The 17,722-nt window shown below is 42.4% G+C and overlaps 1 protein-coding gene across 3 annotated transcripts in view; it reads right to left on the reverse strand.

Annotated features, from left to right (window-relative positions):
• Positions 1 to 949: 949 nt before the first annotated feature.
• The window catches only part of RPRD1B (regulation of nuclear pre-mRNA domain containing 1B), a 49,982-nt gene continuing 33,209 nt past the window's right edge, over positions 950 to 17,722 (reverse strand). For 2 of the 3 annotated variants that reach the window (XM_081034528.1, XM_081034526.1), the window contains one exon: positions 950 to 3,574. In XM_081034528.1, coding sequence (XP_080890654.1) covers positions 3,444 to 3,574 — 131 coding nt within the window. In that variant the 3' untranslated portion in view covers positions 950 to 3,443. Of the gene's footprint in view, positions 3,575 to 14,816; positions 14,918 to 17,722 lie in introns of all 3 variants that reach the window. The other variant, XM_081034527.1, reaches the window with a different exon arrangement.

The raw sequence follows: 17,722 nt of genomic DNA on the forward strand, positions 1-17,722 counted from the left end.
CTCTGAGGACCATAGTCACATTTTGTAGCCTGAAGTGCTAATTAAACCAGAAGAATTATGGACTTACTATTTATAGGTAGGAGTGAAGACATTAACTAGGCCATGAAAACTGGGGACACAGAAGATCTTGTCTCCTGAGATCCACATATTACATTCCATCTTTATATTTTAAGAAAGAACTGGGGTAATGCACAGCCTCAACTTTCCTATTTCTCAACTTCAACTTGAGTTGCATTTGGTCTTGAAGGACCAAAGCTACTGCCATTTTCTGCCTAAGATAAGCAGGTAAACCCACTTCTTCTGGTAAATGCTACCTTCATCAAGTAGAAAAGTTTAAGCCATCTTTCCAAACACCAATGACTTCAAAAGGAACTATTTCAAACCATTTTCCTATTATTTTGAATTCTAACCAATAATAGTCAATATGCTTTCATTGAATTTAAAAGTGAAAGGGAGCAAGGAAACCCACAAACATGTTTTTAAAGGCATACCACTTGGGTTTCAATTATCTCAGTTTTCTTTTCACTGTTCAGAGTGTCTTTTGACTGTTTTGCCCAAATCAAATTCTCAGGAGGCCTCATGGTGCGAATGAAAGTGCTGAAAACAAAGAACTTGCAAGTTTTAATCTGTCAGAGACTGTGTGGCAGTGGGACGAGAGTCATTTTTCTCTCTTCACCAGTTCCCACTTCTGTACAATGAAGATAAAAGGATGGAGGTACCTCTCTCCTGGGTACTGTGCGGATTGGCTAATTAAGCCCCTGGAATGAACCAGAAAATACTGTGTAAGTGCTGAGTATTTATGGGCCACTAACAGTCACAAAAACTCCTGAGGGATAAGATTCTGTGCAGACAGCACAATCTCTACTGGTGATTACTAATTACCCACTGCTTACAAAGCACTGGGTTGGGTGTTCCATAACAGGGCAGGGAAAAGAAACATCACGCAATGTCATTCAACAACACCTTCTTTATTCAAAAATATATATCTATGAGACATTTCAGAATATACTGCTGCCACCAATGACAGCCTATACTTCTAAATAAAGTCCTAAATTAATATACAAATTTAAGCTTTAAAAATATTCTTTAAGAAAAAAAGGGGGACGATTAAAGACTTTCTGAGGAATATGACCTAAAGGAAAGGTCCTTTGAGGCCTATGGACGCTGGATGGATGCCCTCAGTAAAGATGAAAAAACCCAAAACAAAAACCACCCACCCCACCCCGCCAGATCACCTCATACATCCAAGGAGAAAGGTTCACTTAAATTAAACAAATGAAGTAAGCACACTTGGGGAGGATGTGGGAGGATTAAGATTTAAAAAACAAAAGCATTTAATTAAAAAACAGAAAAAACAAAACTAACTTCCTCACAGGAAGTCCACTAGTAACAGGTGTTAAGAGGCCAACCCATTCATTTACATAATTGCTAGTTTTATTTCTTGCTCTTGCTGTAATAATAATTATGTACCAATTGCTGGTCAAAGACTCAATCAGATAAAACATAGCAGGGGGTGAAATCCATTACGTTCTAACATCTTCTCTAGCTGATCAGAGCAAATATCTACTGTACCCTTTTGGTTGGTTTGTGGCTAGTAAAATTCTGCTTCCTTGGTGAAAGTACAGAGAATGTCCAAGGGTCTGTTGAGAAACAAGCTTGTAAGTAGGACTAAAGCAGCACGCCACACAGGGAGAGGGTATATATGCAGAAACAGGCAAGACTGGAATTCCACCTTTCAATTTTAGTAAAGTCACCCACTGCCCTATGGCCTCTGGGAGAAAAACTTTATATAGATGCATTAATTTAATAATGACAGGACAACAGGCAGTGTCAATAAGCGAACACAGTCCATACAGTCCGTATTCAAATCTGAAAGAGCTTAAATGCTAGTAGGTTCTACAGAGTTAAACTGAATAAATACCTGCTGTGACTTTCCATTTTTCTCACTTCATGGCAGGCAGGAGGGCTCCCTCAAGGGAAGCCCGTTACACTTTTTAAAACATAGGTTATGTTTTAACATGTTTAACATGTAAAATTACATGTAACTGGCTTTTTGGTAATCCTGAAAAGAGCAACTCAAAATAATGGAGATTCTGAAGCCCCCTCCGCTGAATCCTTTTATAGCTTTTGGATTTCAGCCTCTGGGCTATAATTCCTAATACACAATTGGGGCAAATCGTTTTCTGCCCTTTCCAATGTCAGAAATAAGCCTGCCAAATTAGAATGATTTAGTTAGCAGGCCTAACTGTTACTAAAAGCAAGGTAAAAACCCTAACTACGTTATGTAGTTTTAATGTCAGCTGGCATGATAATAGAATTAAAACCCCAAATTAATGTCCCTGACTTCCCTCCCTCCCCTGCCTGAGATGACTATTCAATAACGTCTGATGCAAAGTACCCCTCCTCCTACGAGCACAAGGACACGTGCAGTGGCATGAACTGACGGACAGACGAACACGCAGTGTCTTATTTGCAAGGGAGACATTCAAGTTTAGTCATCATACTGAGGCCATGCGCCCACAGTGAACTCAGCCCGACTCCCTCAAAGAAAGGGTCAGAGCAACACCCACGCAGAGCCGACTCTCAGCATGCCTTTAGCTCTTGGGGCCCACCAGCGCCATTTCTAACAATCGCCTTCACAACCAATTATGGTCAAAACATTGTGTTTTTAAGAACGAGCTCTATGACAGGGAGTGGGACCCTCGATAAGGGAGCCTGGAAGGCTGTGTGTAGGAACCTGAAGCAAATAATTTTGAACTCATACTTGTGATTCCTGTTACTCTGTCTCTGAACTGACTTTATGCCCCAGATGAGCTTTAAATCTTACTCTACATTCTCTAGTCTGCTTACGAAACAAATGCACCTAGCCTCTGACTGTACATGGCTAGAAGTAATGGTAAGGGAGAACCAAATTTGGCAAACTCCTTATGGCAAAGCTGCTCCATGGTTGTGCCTCCACCCTTTGGGGCGGATGGTAGTCAGGAAAGCCAACGATTCCAGAGTGAGTCCCTCAGGAGAAGCCTGGACTGAACTTGAACAAGCCCAGCTCAGATAGGAGAAGCTGCTTTCATGACACAATGCTGTCATCAGGAACAAGATTCTTCTGAAAGCTTCCAGAAGCACACGTGATTTTCATAACATCTTGGGTGTAAAGAGAGTGCTAAGAATGGAAAATCAACAGTGGCATAAAAACACAAAGTGGGAGTTTGTATTCTTTCCAAATATCCACTCGCCACTGTTCTGAACTGTGCTCCGCAGAGAGGCCGGAGAGGAGAATCAGTCTGTGGTTCTTTCTTGAGGCTGGGGGGCTGGGGGACTTGGGTGGAAAGAGGGATAGAACCAGGGCTGTGAGGTTATTTCCACCCATGACCTGCCCTCTTCTTTCTGCTGGTAAGAGACGGGAATCTGGGGCACGACATCTGCCCTAGTCAGTAGAAAACAGATCACCGGCAGAGGGCAGAGGGGCCAAGCCCCCGGTGACATTGGGCAGCAGGGAGAGGTCTGGCAGGCTCTGAATGTGGGACTTGAGTTCCTTGCGGACCTGGGTTACCCGAGCAAGCTTCTGTTTGTATTCCTAAGGAGACAAAGAGGAGACAATGTAGTTAGGAGTGTGGGCTGAGGTCAGGTTGAAGGAGCTGCTACAGACACCCTCACCCTCCTGCTCCACTTTCTTCCCACCAGATCATCCCTCCCCTATGCAGCTAAAGGGTTTTCAAACTCTCAAAAGGTAAAACTTCGTATAAAAAGAGGAAAGCAGAGCTCAATTCTGGCAACAGTATTCAATAGTATTTAACTTAGCACTTGAGATTTGGAAGTAAAAAGAAGTGACACTTTCTATTTGCAGTGTCCTTTTATTTGGTTCTTACCTATTTCAAAATACCTTATAAAATAAAATACAGATGCTCAGGAAATTATTTTGAGGGGTACCCCCTGGACATGGCTAGAAAAATCAGTATAAAGCTATACTTTCTGTGTTAAACTTAGAGATTAGCCCAGATTGATCACTTTCGCAGAGAAGGACTACAGATCCCATAATGCCCGACGCCACCACCTGTGTGCAGCACTTCCTTATTCCATGCACGAGTAACTGCAACAAGTCTCTCATGAGGCTTCCAGTCGTTTCCCCTCCACATGCCACATGTATCTTCCCAAAGCCCACCTTTCCTCAAGCCACTCCTCTCAGGTGAAGCACAGCAACCGCGCTCTCTACACGACTGCTCACAGCTCAAGGTCTAAGATTAGCGCCCGCCCAGATGCATTTCTCACAACTTCCCCGCCCTGGCTGCACAGGCCACTGCCTGCGTGGCCCTTTGTCCAGGATTCTCCTCAAGCCTAGAGGGGAACACAAACCTAGACAAGGACCCTCCACCCGGTCCCAGCGTGGTGCTGCCTACCTGCCGAGTCCCACCCGCCTCTCTGGGAAACCTTCTCCCCTCATCCAGGAGACGGGTCCCCATCACAGCCTGCTCTGGGTGGCGCCCTCCTGTGCGCTGAGCGTGCATCTGGGCCCCTCGGAGGCGCTCTCTCCTTCCCCACTAGAATTCCATGTTCCTCTAAAATATGACTCTCCTGACGACAGGAACTGGTATCCTATTTTCTCTCCTCAGCTCCCAGGTAAAGGTCTTCTTGGTCTGTATAGAACCACCACCCTGGGCCCTGGGAGGTCTGTGGTTTATGGTCCCCCTGGGGCTGGTCTTGTGTCCTCTAGCTGTGTCACCCTCCTTGGTGTTTCTGCATACTCCTGAGGCTGAGTCCCTGCTGACTAATGCCTCTCCTGCAGGAACGTTAATGGGAAGAGCTGGACTTAGACTCAAAGACCTGGGTTTAGTTCTGGCTCTGACTCTTACTTGCTGTGCAACTATGGACATGTTCCCTCTCTTCCTTCATCCTCACCTGAAAATGAAAGAACTGGACCACCCCTAAGATCTTCCTTCAAGTTCTATATACCTCCATGCCAGACACCTTATACCTACTTGAAGAGGCAGAGGGTTTGAGGCCATAAGCTTAAACACACCTGGGAAGAGCGGTAAGAAGAAATAGGTTAAATAAAGAACACTCAGTTCAAGTTGTAAAGATGATGTCCAAGCAAGGAGTGGGACAGGGGAACTGGGGCGACGAGCAGGGAGGCTCTGTCCCCACATCACTACAGGCCGTCAGCCTTCTACCTGAAATGAGCTGCTCACACAGAACATCAATGAAAAGACAGGAAAGAAAGTAAGCTCTCGTGGCACCCCATTTCTTTCTTGTGTAGACTTAATATAACTAAAACAGTGACTTACGTAAATGATTAATTCCTCCCCCATCAAACTTGTCAACTCCAGGAGGCTAGGACCACCCCATCTGCTGCACCCAGCATCCACCATGCCCAGCAGGGCCCTGAAAACAGCAGGTGACCAATACAGTTGCCCAAAGAATTAATAATATATAAAATGTATAAGTACACAACATTAATCAGCTTTCATTCTTAAAACTGAAGACTAATTTCAAATGTGAGGATGTAAAATGTCAAGGTTCCCTGTTCTTCCATCTACAAGATTTTTTCTTCCTTGGTTTTAGATACTTCAAGGGAAAAATAATAAAGAAGACCAATTCTCTATTACTTGGATTCATTTAACTAATTTCTTCTGAATTCTAGGTATAAAAAGGGTAAAATAGTTACTAAATAGGTACCCCTTGCTCCCTGCCCAAATCCTCTGACCACAGGCAACAAATGAAGCCATCTCAACGTGGAGCCATCCACTCCTGGGAGTTACACAGCACTTCAGTTTGAAGGAATTCCTTAAGAACAGTTTGAAATCATTGAGTCTCTAGTGAGCTGAGCTGAGATCAGAATCCAAGGCTCTCAACTCTTGGGTGATCCTCAGACTAACTTAGCAAGTCCATCCAAGGTTAAAAGAGAAGGCAGTTGGTATGATTCAATATCACCGAGTACCAATAACTCTCTCCCAGGTAATTGTTACACAAATAAACAACAAATTCCCATCTGTTCCTGTTTGGGGTGAGGTGGGGTTGTCTCATCATGCTTAGGCTACTATTATATTCTAGATATTATAAAAAAAAACTTCATTTTAATAGAAAGAGTATGTTTCCACATTAAAGTCCTCTCTTCAGTCCACTATGAAAGCCAACAGATCCTGTCCACATCTCCTCATGCCAGTGGGTTACTCTTTCCATAGGGATTTCTATTTTAAAAGCAGGTGCATGAGCCTAGGAAAAGGGCAGTGCTAGAGAAAGGATGAGAGTGGCACTGTCACTTAAGAACCATAAAGTTTAAAGATACACGGTTAATAATATACAAGCCAATCACTATGCTATGTATCAGCAACAAACAAGTGGAATTTGAAATTAAAACACAATACGATTTACATTAGCACCCAAAACAATGAAATACTTAAGTATAACAAATTAGGTACAAGATATGTATGAGGAAAACTATAAAACACTGAAGGAAACAAAGAACTAAATAAACGGAGAGATATTCCACGTTCATGGATAGGAAGACTCAATATCATTAAGACGTCAGTTCTTTCCAACTTTCTCTATAGATCCAATGCAATCCCAATCAAAATCACAGCAAGTTATTTTGTAGATATAGACAAACTGATTCTAAAATTTGTATGGAGAGGGAAAAGACTCAGAATAGCCAAAACAATATTGAAAAGAATAAAGTTAAAACCTACTTGACTCTAAGACTTACTGTAAAGCTACAGTAATCAAGACCATATGGTACTGGCGAAAGAATAAACAGATCAATCAACAGAATAGAAGGCCCAGAAACAGACCCATATAAATATAGTCAACTGATCTTTGACAAAGGAGCAAAGGCAATACAGTGGAAAAAAGACAGTATTTTTAACAAATGGTGCTGGAACAATTGGTCATCCACATGCAAAAAAACAAATCTAGACACACAAGATCTTTGGTTTGATGATGACTTTTTACATACAACACCGAAGGCTCGATCCATGAAAGAACTGATAAGCTGGACTTTATTAAAAGGAAAAATTGCTGCTTTGTGAAAGACACTGTCAAGAGAATGAAAAGACAAGCCACAGCCTGAAAGACAATGTTGCAAGAGACATCACATGTCATCAGGGGAATGCAAATTAAAACAACAATGAAATATCACCATGCATCTATTCCAATGGCCCAAATCCAGAACACTGGTAACACCAGATGCTGACGAGGATGTGGAGCAATAGGAGCACTCATCCACTGCTGGTGGGAGTGCAAAATGGTACAGCCACTTTGGAAGACAGTTTGGGGGTCTCTTACAAAACTACACATACTCTTACCATCCGAGCCAGCAACATGCTTACCGCCAAAACTTGGAAGCAACAAAGATGTCCTTCAGTAGACGAATGGATAAATCAACTTTGGTAAATCCAAACAGAATATTCTTTAGCATTAAAAAGAAATAAGTTATCGAGTCATACAAAGACCTGGAGGAACCATTCTTAAACGCTTATTAGTAAGTGAAAGAAGCTAACTTGAAAAGGCTAACTACTATATGAGTCCAGCTATATGACATTCCGAGAAAGGCAAAACTATGGAGAGAGGGGTTGGGGGGGAAGGATGAATGGACAGAGCACAGAGGATTTTTAGGGTAGTGAAATTGCTATAATGATGGATATACTAGGTGTGATAAAAAAAAAATACGACGAATGCTGCTGCCGAGTGCTATCCAATGAAAAGAAGGGATCTTCAATATGAGAAGTGGCACTTCCAACCTTAGTAACAGTGTGTGACAAGTTTCAACTTGTTCGGTGCAGTTAGGTGTGAGCTACAGGTGAAAGAAGGTGTGTTTTCAGCTACAGGTGAAAGAAGGTGTGTTTTAAAGTGTGCCGTAAATTGTGGGTCACGAACAACACATTAACATGAAATTTTGTTTCAAACTGCAAAAAAGTGCTAACGAAAAACACAAAATGTTAAAATTAGTTTATGGTGATGCTGCAGTGACCATGAAAACGATTCACAAGTGGTTCGAGCGATTTCGTAATGGTTGTGAATCAAATGAAGATGAGGAGACATCGGGACGTCTTCAACATCAAAAACCCAAGAGAATGCTGAAAGAGTAAGCGAAATGATTCAATCAAATAGGCGATTGACTGTTAGGAAAATTTCTGAGAAGCTGAACTTCTCTTATGGTTCCGTTCAAAGCATTTTAACAACAGATTTGAACATGCGTGAGTGCAAATTTTGTTCCACACGTTTTGATTGTTGAACAAAAGCAACAGCGTTTTGTCAATTTCACTGGAGTTGCACAATCACGCCACTTCAGATTTCAGCTTTCTAAGACATGTCATCACAGAAGATGAAACTTGGGTCTATGGTTATACTCCTGAGACAAAGGTTCAGACTTCTCAATGGAAATCACCCAGTTCTCCTACTGTTAAAAAAGTATGTCAATTAAGATCTAACATCAAGGTGATGTTACTTGTAATTGTTTATTGACCTTGACGGAATTGTGTGAGCTGAGTTTGTACCTGGGAACACCACAGTGAGCTTTGAATATTATGAGGGCTAATTAGAGCATTTAAGAAACGATGTGAGTAGAAAACGGCCTGAGAAATGGGCAAACGGTTTCATCCTCCATCATGACAACTCTCCGTGTCGCACATCACTTCTTATATGGCAATTTCTGTCAAATAAAAACATCCGGTGTATCCTCATCCACCTTATTCACTGGACGTGGCACCATGTGACTTCTGGCTCTTCCCCAAAGTCAAAATGATCATGAAAAGTAAACGTTTTGAATTGATTCAGGACATCGAGGCAGCCATGACAGCGCAACTAATGACACTCGTGAAAGAGGACTTCCAGAACTGCTTCAGAAAGTGGCAAGAACAATGGGATAAGTTTTCAAAGCAAGAGGAAATATTATGAGGGGGATTAATGGCAATGTGTCTTTTAGGGTAATACATTTTTAAAAATTTAAACATTCACTGTATTCTTTGATCACACCTCATATGTCATTATACATTTGTCCAAATCTGAAGAATGTACACCGATGTGAACCCTGTAAATGATGGACTTTGGGTCATTATAATGTGTCGATGTAGGTTCACCCACAGTGACAAATGTACCACTCTGGTGGGGGAAGCTGACAGTGGGGGAGATTACACATGTGTGAGGGTAGGGTAGGGGGTTTATGGGAAATCTGTACCTTCCTCTTACTTTTGCTGTAAACCTAAAACTGCTCTAAAAAAATAGCCTTAAAAAAAAAACACCACACACACAACTTACTAGGCCAAGAGTTTTAAATGCATCAGCAAAGGTGAGTAGGTATATATTCTGAATATCCAAATACAGGTAAAGCTTTCCTTTAAAACGGTTAAAACACGTACCTGCCCAACTGGGACAACTGAATGACCTAGTTTAATGCCTTGAGGAGAGATGAGCACGTTAGAATCCACGGCAAGCTCTGACAAGGTCAAACTGAAACTAGAGTAATTTTACGGTCCCCTAAATAGATTCAGTAGTAACTGACCGTGATCCCCCCTGCTTCCTTTTTAAAACAGATTCAGCTTTTTTCCAAATGAAGTCATCTATAAATGCTGCCATGAATCAACAAAAAAGTTAAGAGTGAATCCAATCAAAACCATCCCCCAAATACAACTCCAGTCTTTACTTGCCTCCCAATTCTCCCCCTTCTGAGGCTCCCTCAGTTAGGTTACATTCCCTCAGTAGCTGCCTTCCCAGTTCTTCTCTTTGGTTCTGCACAGCTTAAGGAGGCAAATCCAGAAAGATCCAAGAATCTTTTTTTTCAACACTACCAGCCTGCTTTTTGCCAAGTGCGGTCCATAAGCTTGGCTGCTCCAAGGTTCCAAACTGTGCCCTCAGACACTCCCGTTCTCAGAAATCCAGGCTTCTTTTCATGATACCACTAAAACCAACTTCAATGTGATGAGACCCATTCAAGTTCTTTTGACTCTTTAAGTGTGCCGCATCCCACAATCTCTTTAGTACACAAGTACCACTCAGACAGAGAGAAGATGTGGCAATATGGTTACGTGTGCTTTATAAATACCTGACACCTGTGTGCAACGGAGCACTGAGCCTTTAATCTAACACTCACGCCACGTGGCCTGGTATAGGGATTCAAGAGATCAAGACCTGCACGATTTTTATCGCAGGATGGCACGGCTGCAGCACGCCCGCTCATCACTCTTCTCCCTACTGCGTGATTCATCCCAACCACAGGCCACATGGCTCTTTTTGGTACTCTTGTCTTCAGACACCTGCCTTTCCTCCACTACCAATCTAAAGCGCGAGAAGACAAGGCAAACCCAAGCAATCCTGTTGCCGTTCCTTTTCTGCTCATGCATAATTTATACTGGTGCGGGGGCAGAGGAGAGGGGTTGAGCTGAAGCCTCCATTTGGCTACTTCCTGCAGCAAAGAAATTCTACCTCACAGCTGAGAGGCCATGGGGACGCATGAAACAGATAAATATTCTATCAGACTTCTGCTGTACCTTATTTTAGGATCCGTGGAGGGAGGTGGGGGAATGGGGCACTTGTGATAAACTGCCTGGGTTTATTTGCCTGCCAAGAAATGTTTAAAACGTACAGGGTAAAGGCCCAATGTGCAGTTCTGAGAGAATGCCTAGGATTTATGCTCCTGGCAAAGCTTTGGAATCTTGCCTCACAGACTCTCCAAAGTTGCAAGAGAAAATGTCCCCAACATGCCCCTGCTTCCTGTGAATCCAGCTGACACTGTGACGCGGACCTTTATGGAGCATCAAGACAACTGGCTGAAAGGAGTGAGCCTCACACATTCTTTGCCTTTTTTGGTTAGAGCAGTAAGCCAGACCTGACATGCTGCAGATGAGCTCCGGGATAAGAGGGTTAAAAATGACAGGCGCTGACATTGCAATGACCTTTCTGTAGGAATTTCATTTTCAAAACAAACAGAATTACAAGCATTTCCTTTAGCAACTCATGTAAGAAATACTGATCAAAATGTAAACATTGTCAAGCCTACATTTTTCTTGCTGGAAGTATTTACATAAGAAAAATTATGTTAGAAATAACACCACAGGCAGGGGCTTGACTTGACAATACAAGACTTCCAGTATCAAGACTCAGGTTTTCCTTTATCTTGCCCTGTTGTGCTATAGCACATATGGCATCTAAAAATCACCCACTGCTCGGCTACTGCCGATTAAGATTTAAGGGTTGTTATGCACAAAACCGTCTAAGAAGAACCCTGTTTTAAAGGTGACCTGCCTCACCGAATGTAAGTCAAAGAACTGATTCATCGCATGAAAGAGCTCAGCAGAAGGGGAAGCTGACTTTCACCCCACTATTATTTAACATGCCCATTCAGCCCTCCTAACCCTGCCAGGAGGCTTCACTTTTGCCACTAAGGCTCATGGGATCTACACTCAGAAATCAGTTTCTACTTCAATCACAACGCTCTGATTTTTCCTTCTGTTTTTTAGGGAAAATACAATATATAAATGTTTCGACTGAAAATAAGAACACCACTTCTAATTTTCCTTCAAGGACCTATGTAGGAACAAAAAAGCCATCACTGACCTGCACCTCTCTCCCAGCCAGTTCCACGCTCCCACATGACTTAGTGGCAGCTGCGACACTTCAAAATTATACTTTCTGAGGTGTCACAGCAAGGCTAGAGCTGCTCGGTAAGAGGCTGGGGAAGACACAAGGACAAGAGGAAGGTGTGGATGCCATCCCAGTGCTCAGGGCCTCTCCGCTCCATCACCCAAACCAGTAAGAAAGGCACACACACAGCATTTCCCAGAAGGAAAAATGATAAAATGGCTACCATGAGAGCCACGTTCTCAGAGCAATCCAACCATCCAGTGGAGAAATCAAGTGGGAATGCGCTTCTTAAGCCTGAAATCGTACCACGAAAAACATGTTTTCAGGGTACTTCCTCCCCCGCACAGGGCCTTTACACCAAAAGGTTTATGGGAGCTTCTACTGCCACCACAAACGCCTCAGACAGGGATTTGCAGAAGCAAGGGAAGAATAAAAAGTAAGTGTTTACACAAAACTAAGCTAATAAAAATAAAATCCATTTTAGGGCTGGGCAAATTTTCAAACCTTAATTATAAAGCTAAATATTTACAATGTAACAGATATCCATTACATGCTTTAAGAGACTTATTTAAAAATGCACCTGGGGCCTTCAAAAATTCTCACATTATTTACCCGGGTACCTCATTACATAAAACCAGAATACTAAAGTACAAGAAGAACTATTTATATAATCAGTTCTATTTTTTTTAAGTTAACTGTCAAAAATGTAAGCTTTCTGCAAGTAAGTAACAAAGCCTCACAAACAGGCTTCCTTAAAGTCCACTTTAATGGAAAACTGGGTTACTGATGTTGTGAAGGCAAACAAAGGTGCAGACCCTTCTGTTGTTTCTCCTTTGAGCCAAATACTGCGAGTTGAGCATTCCTGGAGGGCAGCTGAGAAGCAAAGGGTAGAAAGGAAAAGGGCAGTTTTCGCACAAAGTAATTTTAAGCAATGTTTATTATCATTTTAAGTGCTAGAAGGTCTGCCTGGGCAAGGCAGCCTGTAGGTTACTGCACTGCATTTGGATACAGCTCTATACAAGCAATAAAAAGACTTCAATTCCTTTCCATTAGCAAACAGGAAAGGAGGAAGTTCTCTATGTTAGAACAGAGTCAGAAAATCCAATTTCAAATCCCCCTGTACCACTTGCCTGTGCGGGGGGACATATGACTTCACCTCGCTGGGCTTAGCATCCTTCCATGTAAGACAGGAATAGAAATAATGCCTGCACCACGGAGTGACTGCGAGATTTGAATGAGACCAGGTACTTATTAGTCAATGTGAATTAGCAGATCTGAGAGGGAAAAGAACAATCACACCCCCATGTTTATTATTTTATGAGCCCTATTTAATCTTCCTGATTTATATGTTAAGACATGCAGAACTGAAGAAAAAGAATTATTAATGGGATACAAATGATTCGAGTATGTCCTGAAAATTTAGCACATTTACTAGAAGCTGGCTTGAGAAAATGAAAGGGCCCTTGAGCTCCAAGATGGGGGACAAGTCACAGAATTGTACGAACGTCCTCAACTTGGGAAGAGCTCCCACCAAATGTATTGACTCCTGAACCCCTTTGGGGGTTAGCAGTGCCCACATCTCGAGCAGTCAAAAACCTTGGTGTAACTTCTGACCACCCCCAAAACTTAACCAGTCTACCCTCGGGATCCATGGGAACTGGTTCTAGGACCCTCTGCAGATGCTCAAATCCCTTCTATGAAACGGCACAGAACAGTACAGACGGTCTGCCCTCCACATCCAGATTCCCAACTGTGGGATCCAAAACACTGCTTCTCACCCCGCAGTGGGTTGAACCCACAGATGTAAAACCAGCCACAGAGAGGGCAAACTGTATACTTACTTAAAAAAAAAACCCAAGTATAAGTGGGCCCAGGTAGTTCAAGCCTGTGTTGTTCAAGGATCAACCATACTCTGTCTGATGTAGCCACGCGATGAACCAAGCTGCAAGCGTACTGGCTACCTGTAGGGGGCTGTAACAGGACATGTGGGGAATGGGAGAGAAAATCCTGGCTCCGTTACGGGGTAGAAATGGGAGTGGGGTGTCAGGGAAACACTGTTTGACTTGGAATATAAACGATAAATAGGAATCAACTAAGGGTAATAAACGGGGCAGAGTGTTCTAGGCAGAGGGAATAGCGCATGTAAAGCCAGAGACAAAAAGGCCAGCGAGGACAAAATGCAATGGAACATGGCAGGAGACAATGGCTGATGACATCAGCAGGGGCCAAGTTACGGGGTGTATGTGGGAGAGGGGACAACATGTAAGGATTTGGGTCTATATTCCAGGAGCAATGAGAAGCCATTTAAATGTTGGAGCAGGGCAATGATGCTCAGGGCTACATCTGAAAACATCACAGAGCTGCCATGTGAAGAATGGACGAGGACACCTCCAGGCAGGGGAGACTTCTTCCGGAGAAAGGAGAATACACTGGCCCTTTAAGGCCCTGCGTGGCGGTTAGACAAGTGCTGGAACCTGTTTGTCCCAGGTGAGGGTAAAATTGTTCTTTTCTAAACGAGAACCACAGCGAAGAGAAAAGGCTGCCAGGACTACGGGCCTCGATAGCGAAAGCACAGAGTCTGGAAGAGGCATTGCAGACCCTCATCACTGAATCGTCACTGGGGTAATTGGTATCCTTATAGGAATAACTCCGAGTAAATCTGTCCCCCACAGACTAGAAACTGGGCAAAACAGCAGGACCTGGTAAAGCACCAAATATATCATACCATATATCATGATGAAAAAATAGGGTGTCCATTCAAAATCACTATCTAAACACCAAGAATGCTTAGAAGGCTGCTGGTAAATTTCTGGGTTCAAATTTGCAAAGTTACTCTGCTTAAAATGGTCCAAGTTTATAATGGCAAGAGAGCTGTCCACACTTTTTCCTAAAGATGCTTATAGGATCTGAATATGGAAGAGAACAAATAAGGGCTTAGGAAATCTGAAAAACAGCTGGCTGGTATCATCACTTCTTCACATGAAGCATACCACACGTTGGGAGCTCATGGACTTTGTTTGCAAAGGTTTCATTTTTGGATTCCTGATTACGACCATGCACATTTTTGTCTTAATCATGGAAAAAGACTCTTTCTGACCTTATTTCAGATCCCACATCTTATAGACAGGAAAAGGAAGTCAGAGATGTAATTTCCGAGATTGCAAAGTATACCACGATCGATTTTACTTTCTTCAAAGACCACAACTTGGAGTGGGAGTAGAAGGCCCACCTTAGTAACACAGGCATACCTCAGAAGATATTGCTGGTGGGGTTCCAGACCACAATAAAATGAGTCATCATCTTTTTGCTGGTGGAGGGTCTTGCCTTCGATTTGTAAAAAATGTAACATCTGTAAAGTGCAATAAATTGAGGTGCAATAAAACAAGGTATGCCTGTTGTATGAACATTTATAAAGACTAAAAATAGATCTTTGCTCAAAATAACATGTACCCACTGGGTCAAATAGACACTTAGACACCAGAGCTCTAATTTCTGTAATCTGAACTCTGCTCTCAGAGTTATGTGTACTCCAGTCAATGTTATAATAAGAAATATCTGCTATTTTTTCCACAACTGTTTCAAATGTAAACAGATAATTTAAAACCCAGGAGAGAGCCCCAATTGTATAATTAAACTATTCAATGTTCATTCCTTCATAAAACAAAGATTAGTCTTTAATTTGTAGAGATATCTATCTATCTTCTGTCTGTCTGCCTACAAAACTCAGTGAAATTCTAAACTGCTTAAGATGCTTTGGAAAAGAACAAGAATTCCTAAGGCAAGAATGCATTCTGGTGACAAAGACCTTGAAATGTGTATAACCTTCAGTGTATATAAGACAGGCAGACATCTGTCATACACACAGAATCCATTTTTAGAAATTACAGGAAAGAAATAATCCAAATACTGAAAGTTAGCCTAAAGTAAAAAAAAAAAGAAAAGAAAAAGAAACATAAATGCTCAATAAAAAGAATAGTTGAATATCCAACCACAGGTATTCAAGCAGCTATTTAAATGTTTATGAAGGGAAATGATCAAGTAAAAAAATAAATAAAATAAAAGCATGACAGAAAACTCGCTACACATTACGATCATTTTAATTTTAAAATAGGGGGGGAAAATAAGGAAATATACCAAAATTAAAAGTAGTTGTCTCTAGGTAGTGAGATTTTGATTTTTTTCCTTTATACTTACTTTCTAAGTTTCCTATGATGTGTTTCTTTTGTAATGAGAAAAAAGAAATAAAGAAAAAACTGAGAGTATCAGTTGAGCAAGAATGAATGTTCTGGCAGATAAGCCCAGTGAAAAGGGGCCCAGATGCTGTTTTCACTTTAACATATATGTGTACTTTATAAATGTAAAAAATTAGTGCTGCATACACCAGCTAAAATTCTGTGGAGCTTCAGAAAGCAGGAGGAGTCACCAAAAGTTGGGCTATACATATGAAAACAAGGCTATGGCTAAAAGTATGGGATTCTAGCTGGGAGAGCTTTGAAATCATGTCAGTTTTTCAATGTCAAGTCTCAAATGTTGGCAAACCATGCCTTTAGGTCACCAAATATGTGAAGTACACTACAATGATTATAATGTGGCATTTTTTCCCTGGAGTGAGGAGACAAATAAATACCAAACGTTTCACATCGTGATATGGAAAGAATGCACACACGTATCTTTGCACACGCACCTTGATGCTGCAGCTGCAAATGTGGCCTGAGCCATAAGGGTCAGAGTGACTGACATGAATGACAGGAATCCTAGGACCCAACATACAGTCTGACAGTTCATATTACTCACAGAAACATGCAACTCAAGAAAAGCCACCTACTGGAGGGAAACCTGGAAAAAAAGAGAGGCTCCCCTAGCAAAGCAGGGATGAGAAAAGCAGTGAGCAAGCCATGGCCTGCTATTGGGGAAGTAGGAGTGCAAGCCCCCATGATCACCTGACCAGTAGAAGCGGACTGACCTTTTTAACAACTGTTCTACCAGCCCATGGTGCTGATAGCACGGCTCATGTCGGGAGGAAAGAATTACAGGCTAAGGAAGAACAGTGAGTGCAGAGGACTGGTGGGCAGGCAATGCCAGGCCAGGCAGAGCTGTGAGAGGCGACTCTCAGCAAGGGCTCTCAGTTCCCTCCGAGAGTCAGAAGTCAGGAGATCGGGCTTCTGGTCCTCACTGATTTCTTCTGTGACCTTAAACTGCTCAAAGGAGCCTGGAACTTTGTTTTCTCATCTAAAATGAGGATTAGATCACCCGCTCCCATCTGCTCTTAATGGACAATGAGATAGTGGCTTTGATCATCATGGGGGAAGGGGAGAATTTCCTTCAAAGTAGACTCTCTATCTCCACCTATTGCCTACCCCGTTATTGAAACAAACGCTTTTAACCATCTGCACCCTGCAGGGAGGTGGAGCATGCTGCCAAAAACAACAGATGGCCATCAGTTTGGTTTAGTACTCCCTCAGCTATAGCCAAAGAATTTCTCAAGTTGTTATAACCAAATTACAAACAGAAATATGAAGAGTCACAAGGCAATGTTGGATTCTGGGCCATTTTCCCTCCCCAGCTGTGTTGTCTGAACTAGAAGGCTCTATTGCTGAGTATTCTTTACAGCCAAAGGGGAGGTGCAAGCTGGGGGGAAACAGCAGCAGTTTCAAGTTCAACGAGCCAAACTTCCCCTCCCTCACCTCAAAGCAAGAACATGCACAGTTACAGAGAGGAGGGTACTTAGAGCCTTGGCGGCAGAGTGAGTACTCCCCAACTGAAGGTATTCTTGGAGGCCAGTCTGGAATGCATCATGCAACCACTTTAATCCCTCTCCATAAAATGTCACTTCACCAAAACAAGGTTCTTGGGGATTGCCGACATGATTCAGTTTTGGCTACTCGTCTGTGTAGGATGTCCTCCTGCTGTTGATCTTATGGAATCAAATTTAAAAGAAACAAAACAAACGAAAACACAAACCCAACGGAAAGTTATCAGATGTCTGCCTTGGATTCTATTCCTGGTCTGTGGCTAACTCCCTCCTCTGGGTCTTGAGTTTCTTTACCAATTCGGGAAGTCAGACTACACAATGTCTAAAGTTCCATATCCAGATGTGTTAAAAGCCTTTATCTAGACATCCAGGCCTCTCTGTGCCGCTCTACTTTGCAGAGTA

The sequence above is a fragment of the Rhinolophus hipposideros genome (assembly GCF_964194185.1).
Source record: "Rhinolophus hipposideros genome assembly, chromosome: 22".
In the NCBI taxonomy this organism is placed as follows: Eukaryota; Metazoa; Chordata; class Mammalia; order Chiroptera; family Rhinolophidae; genus Rhinolophus; species Rhinolophus hipposideros.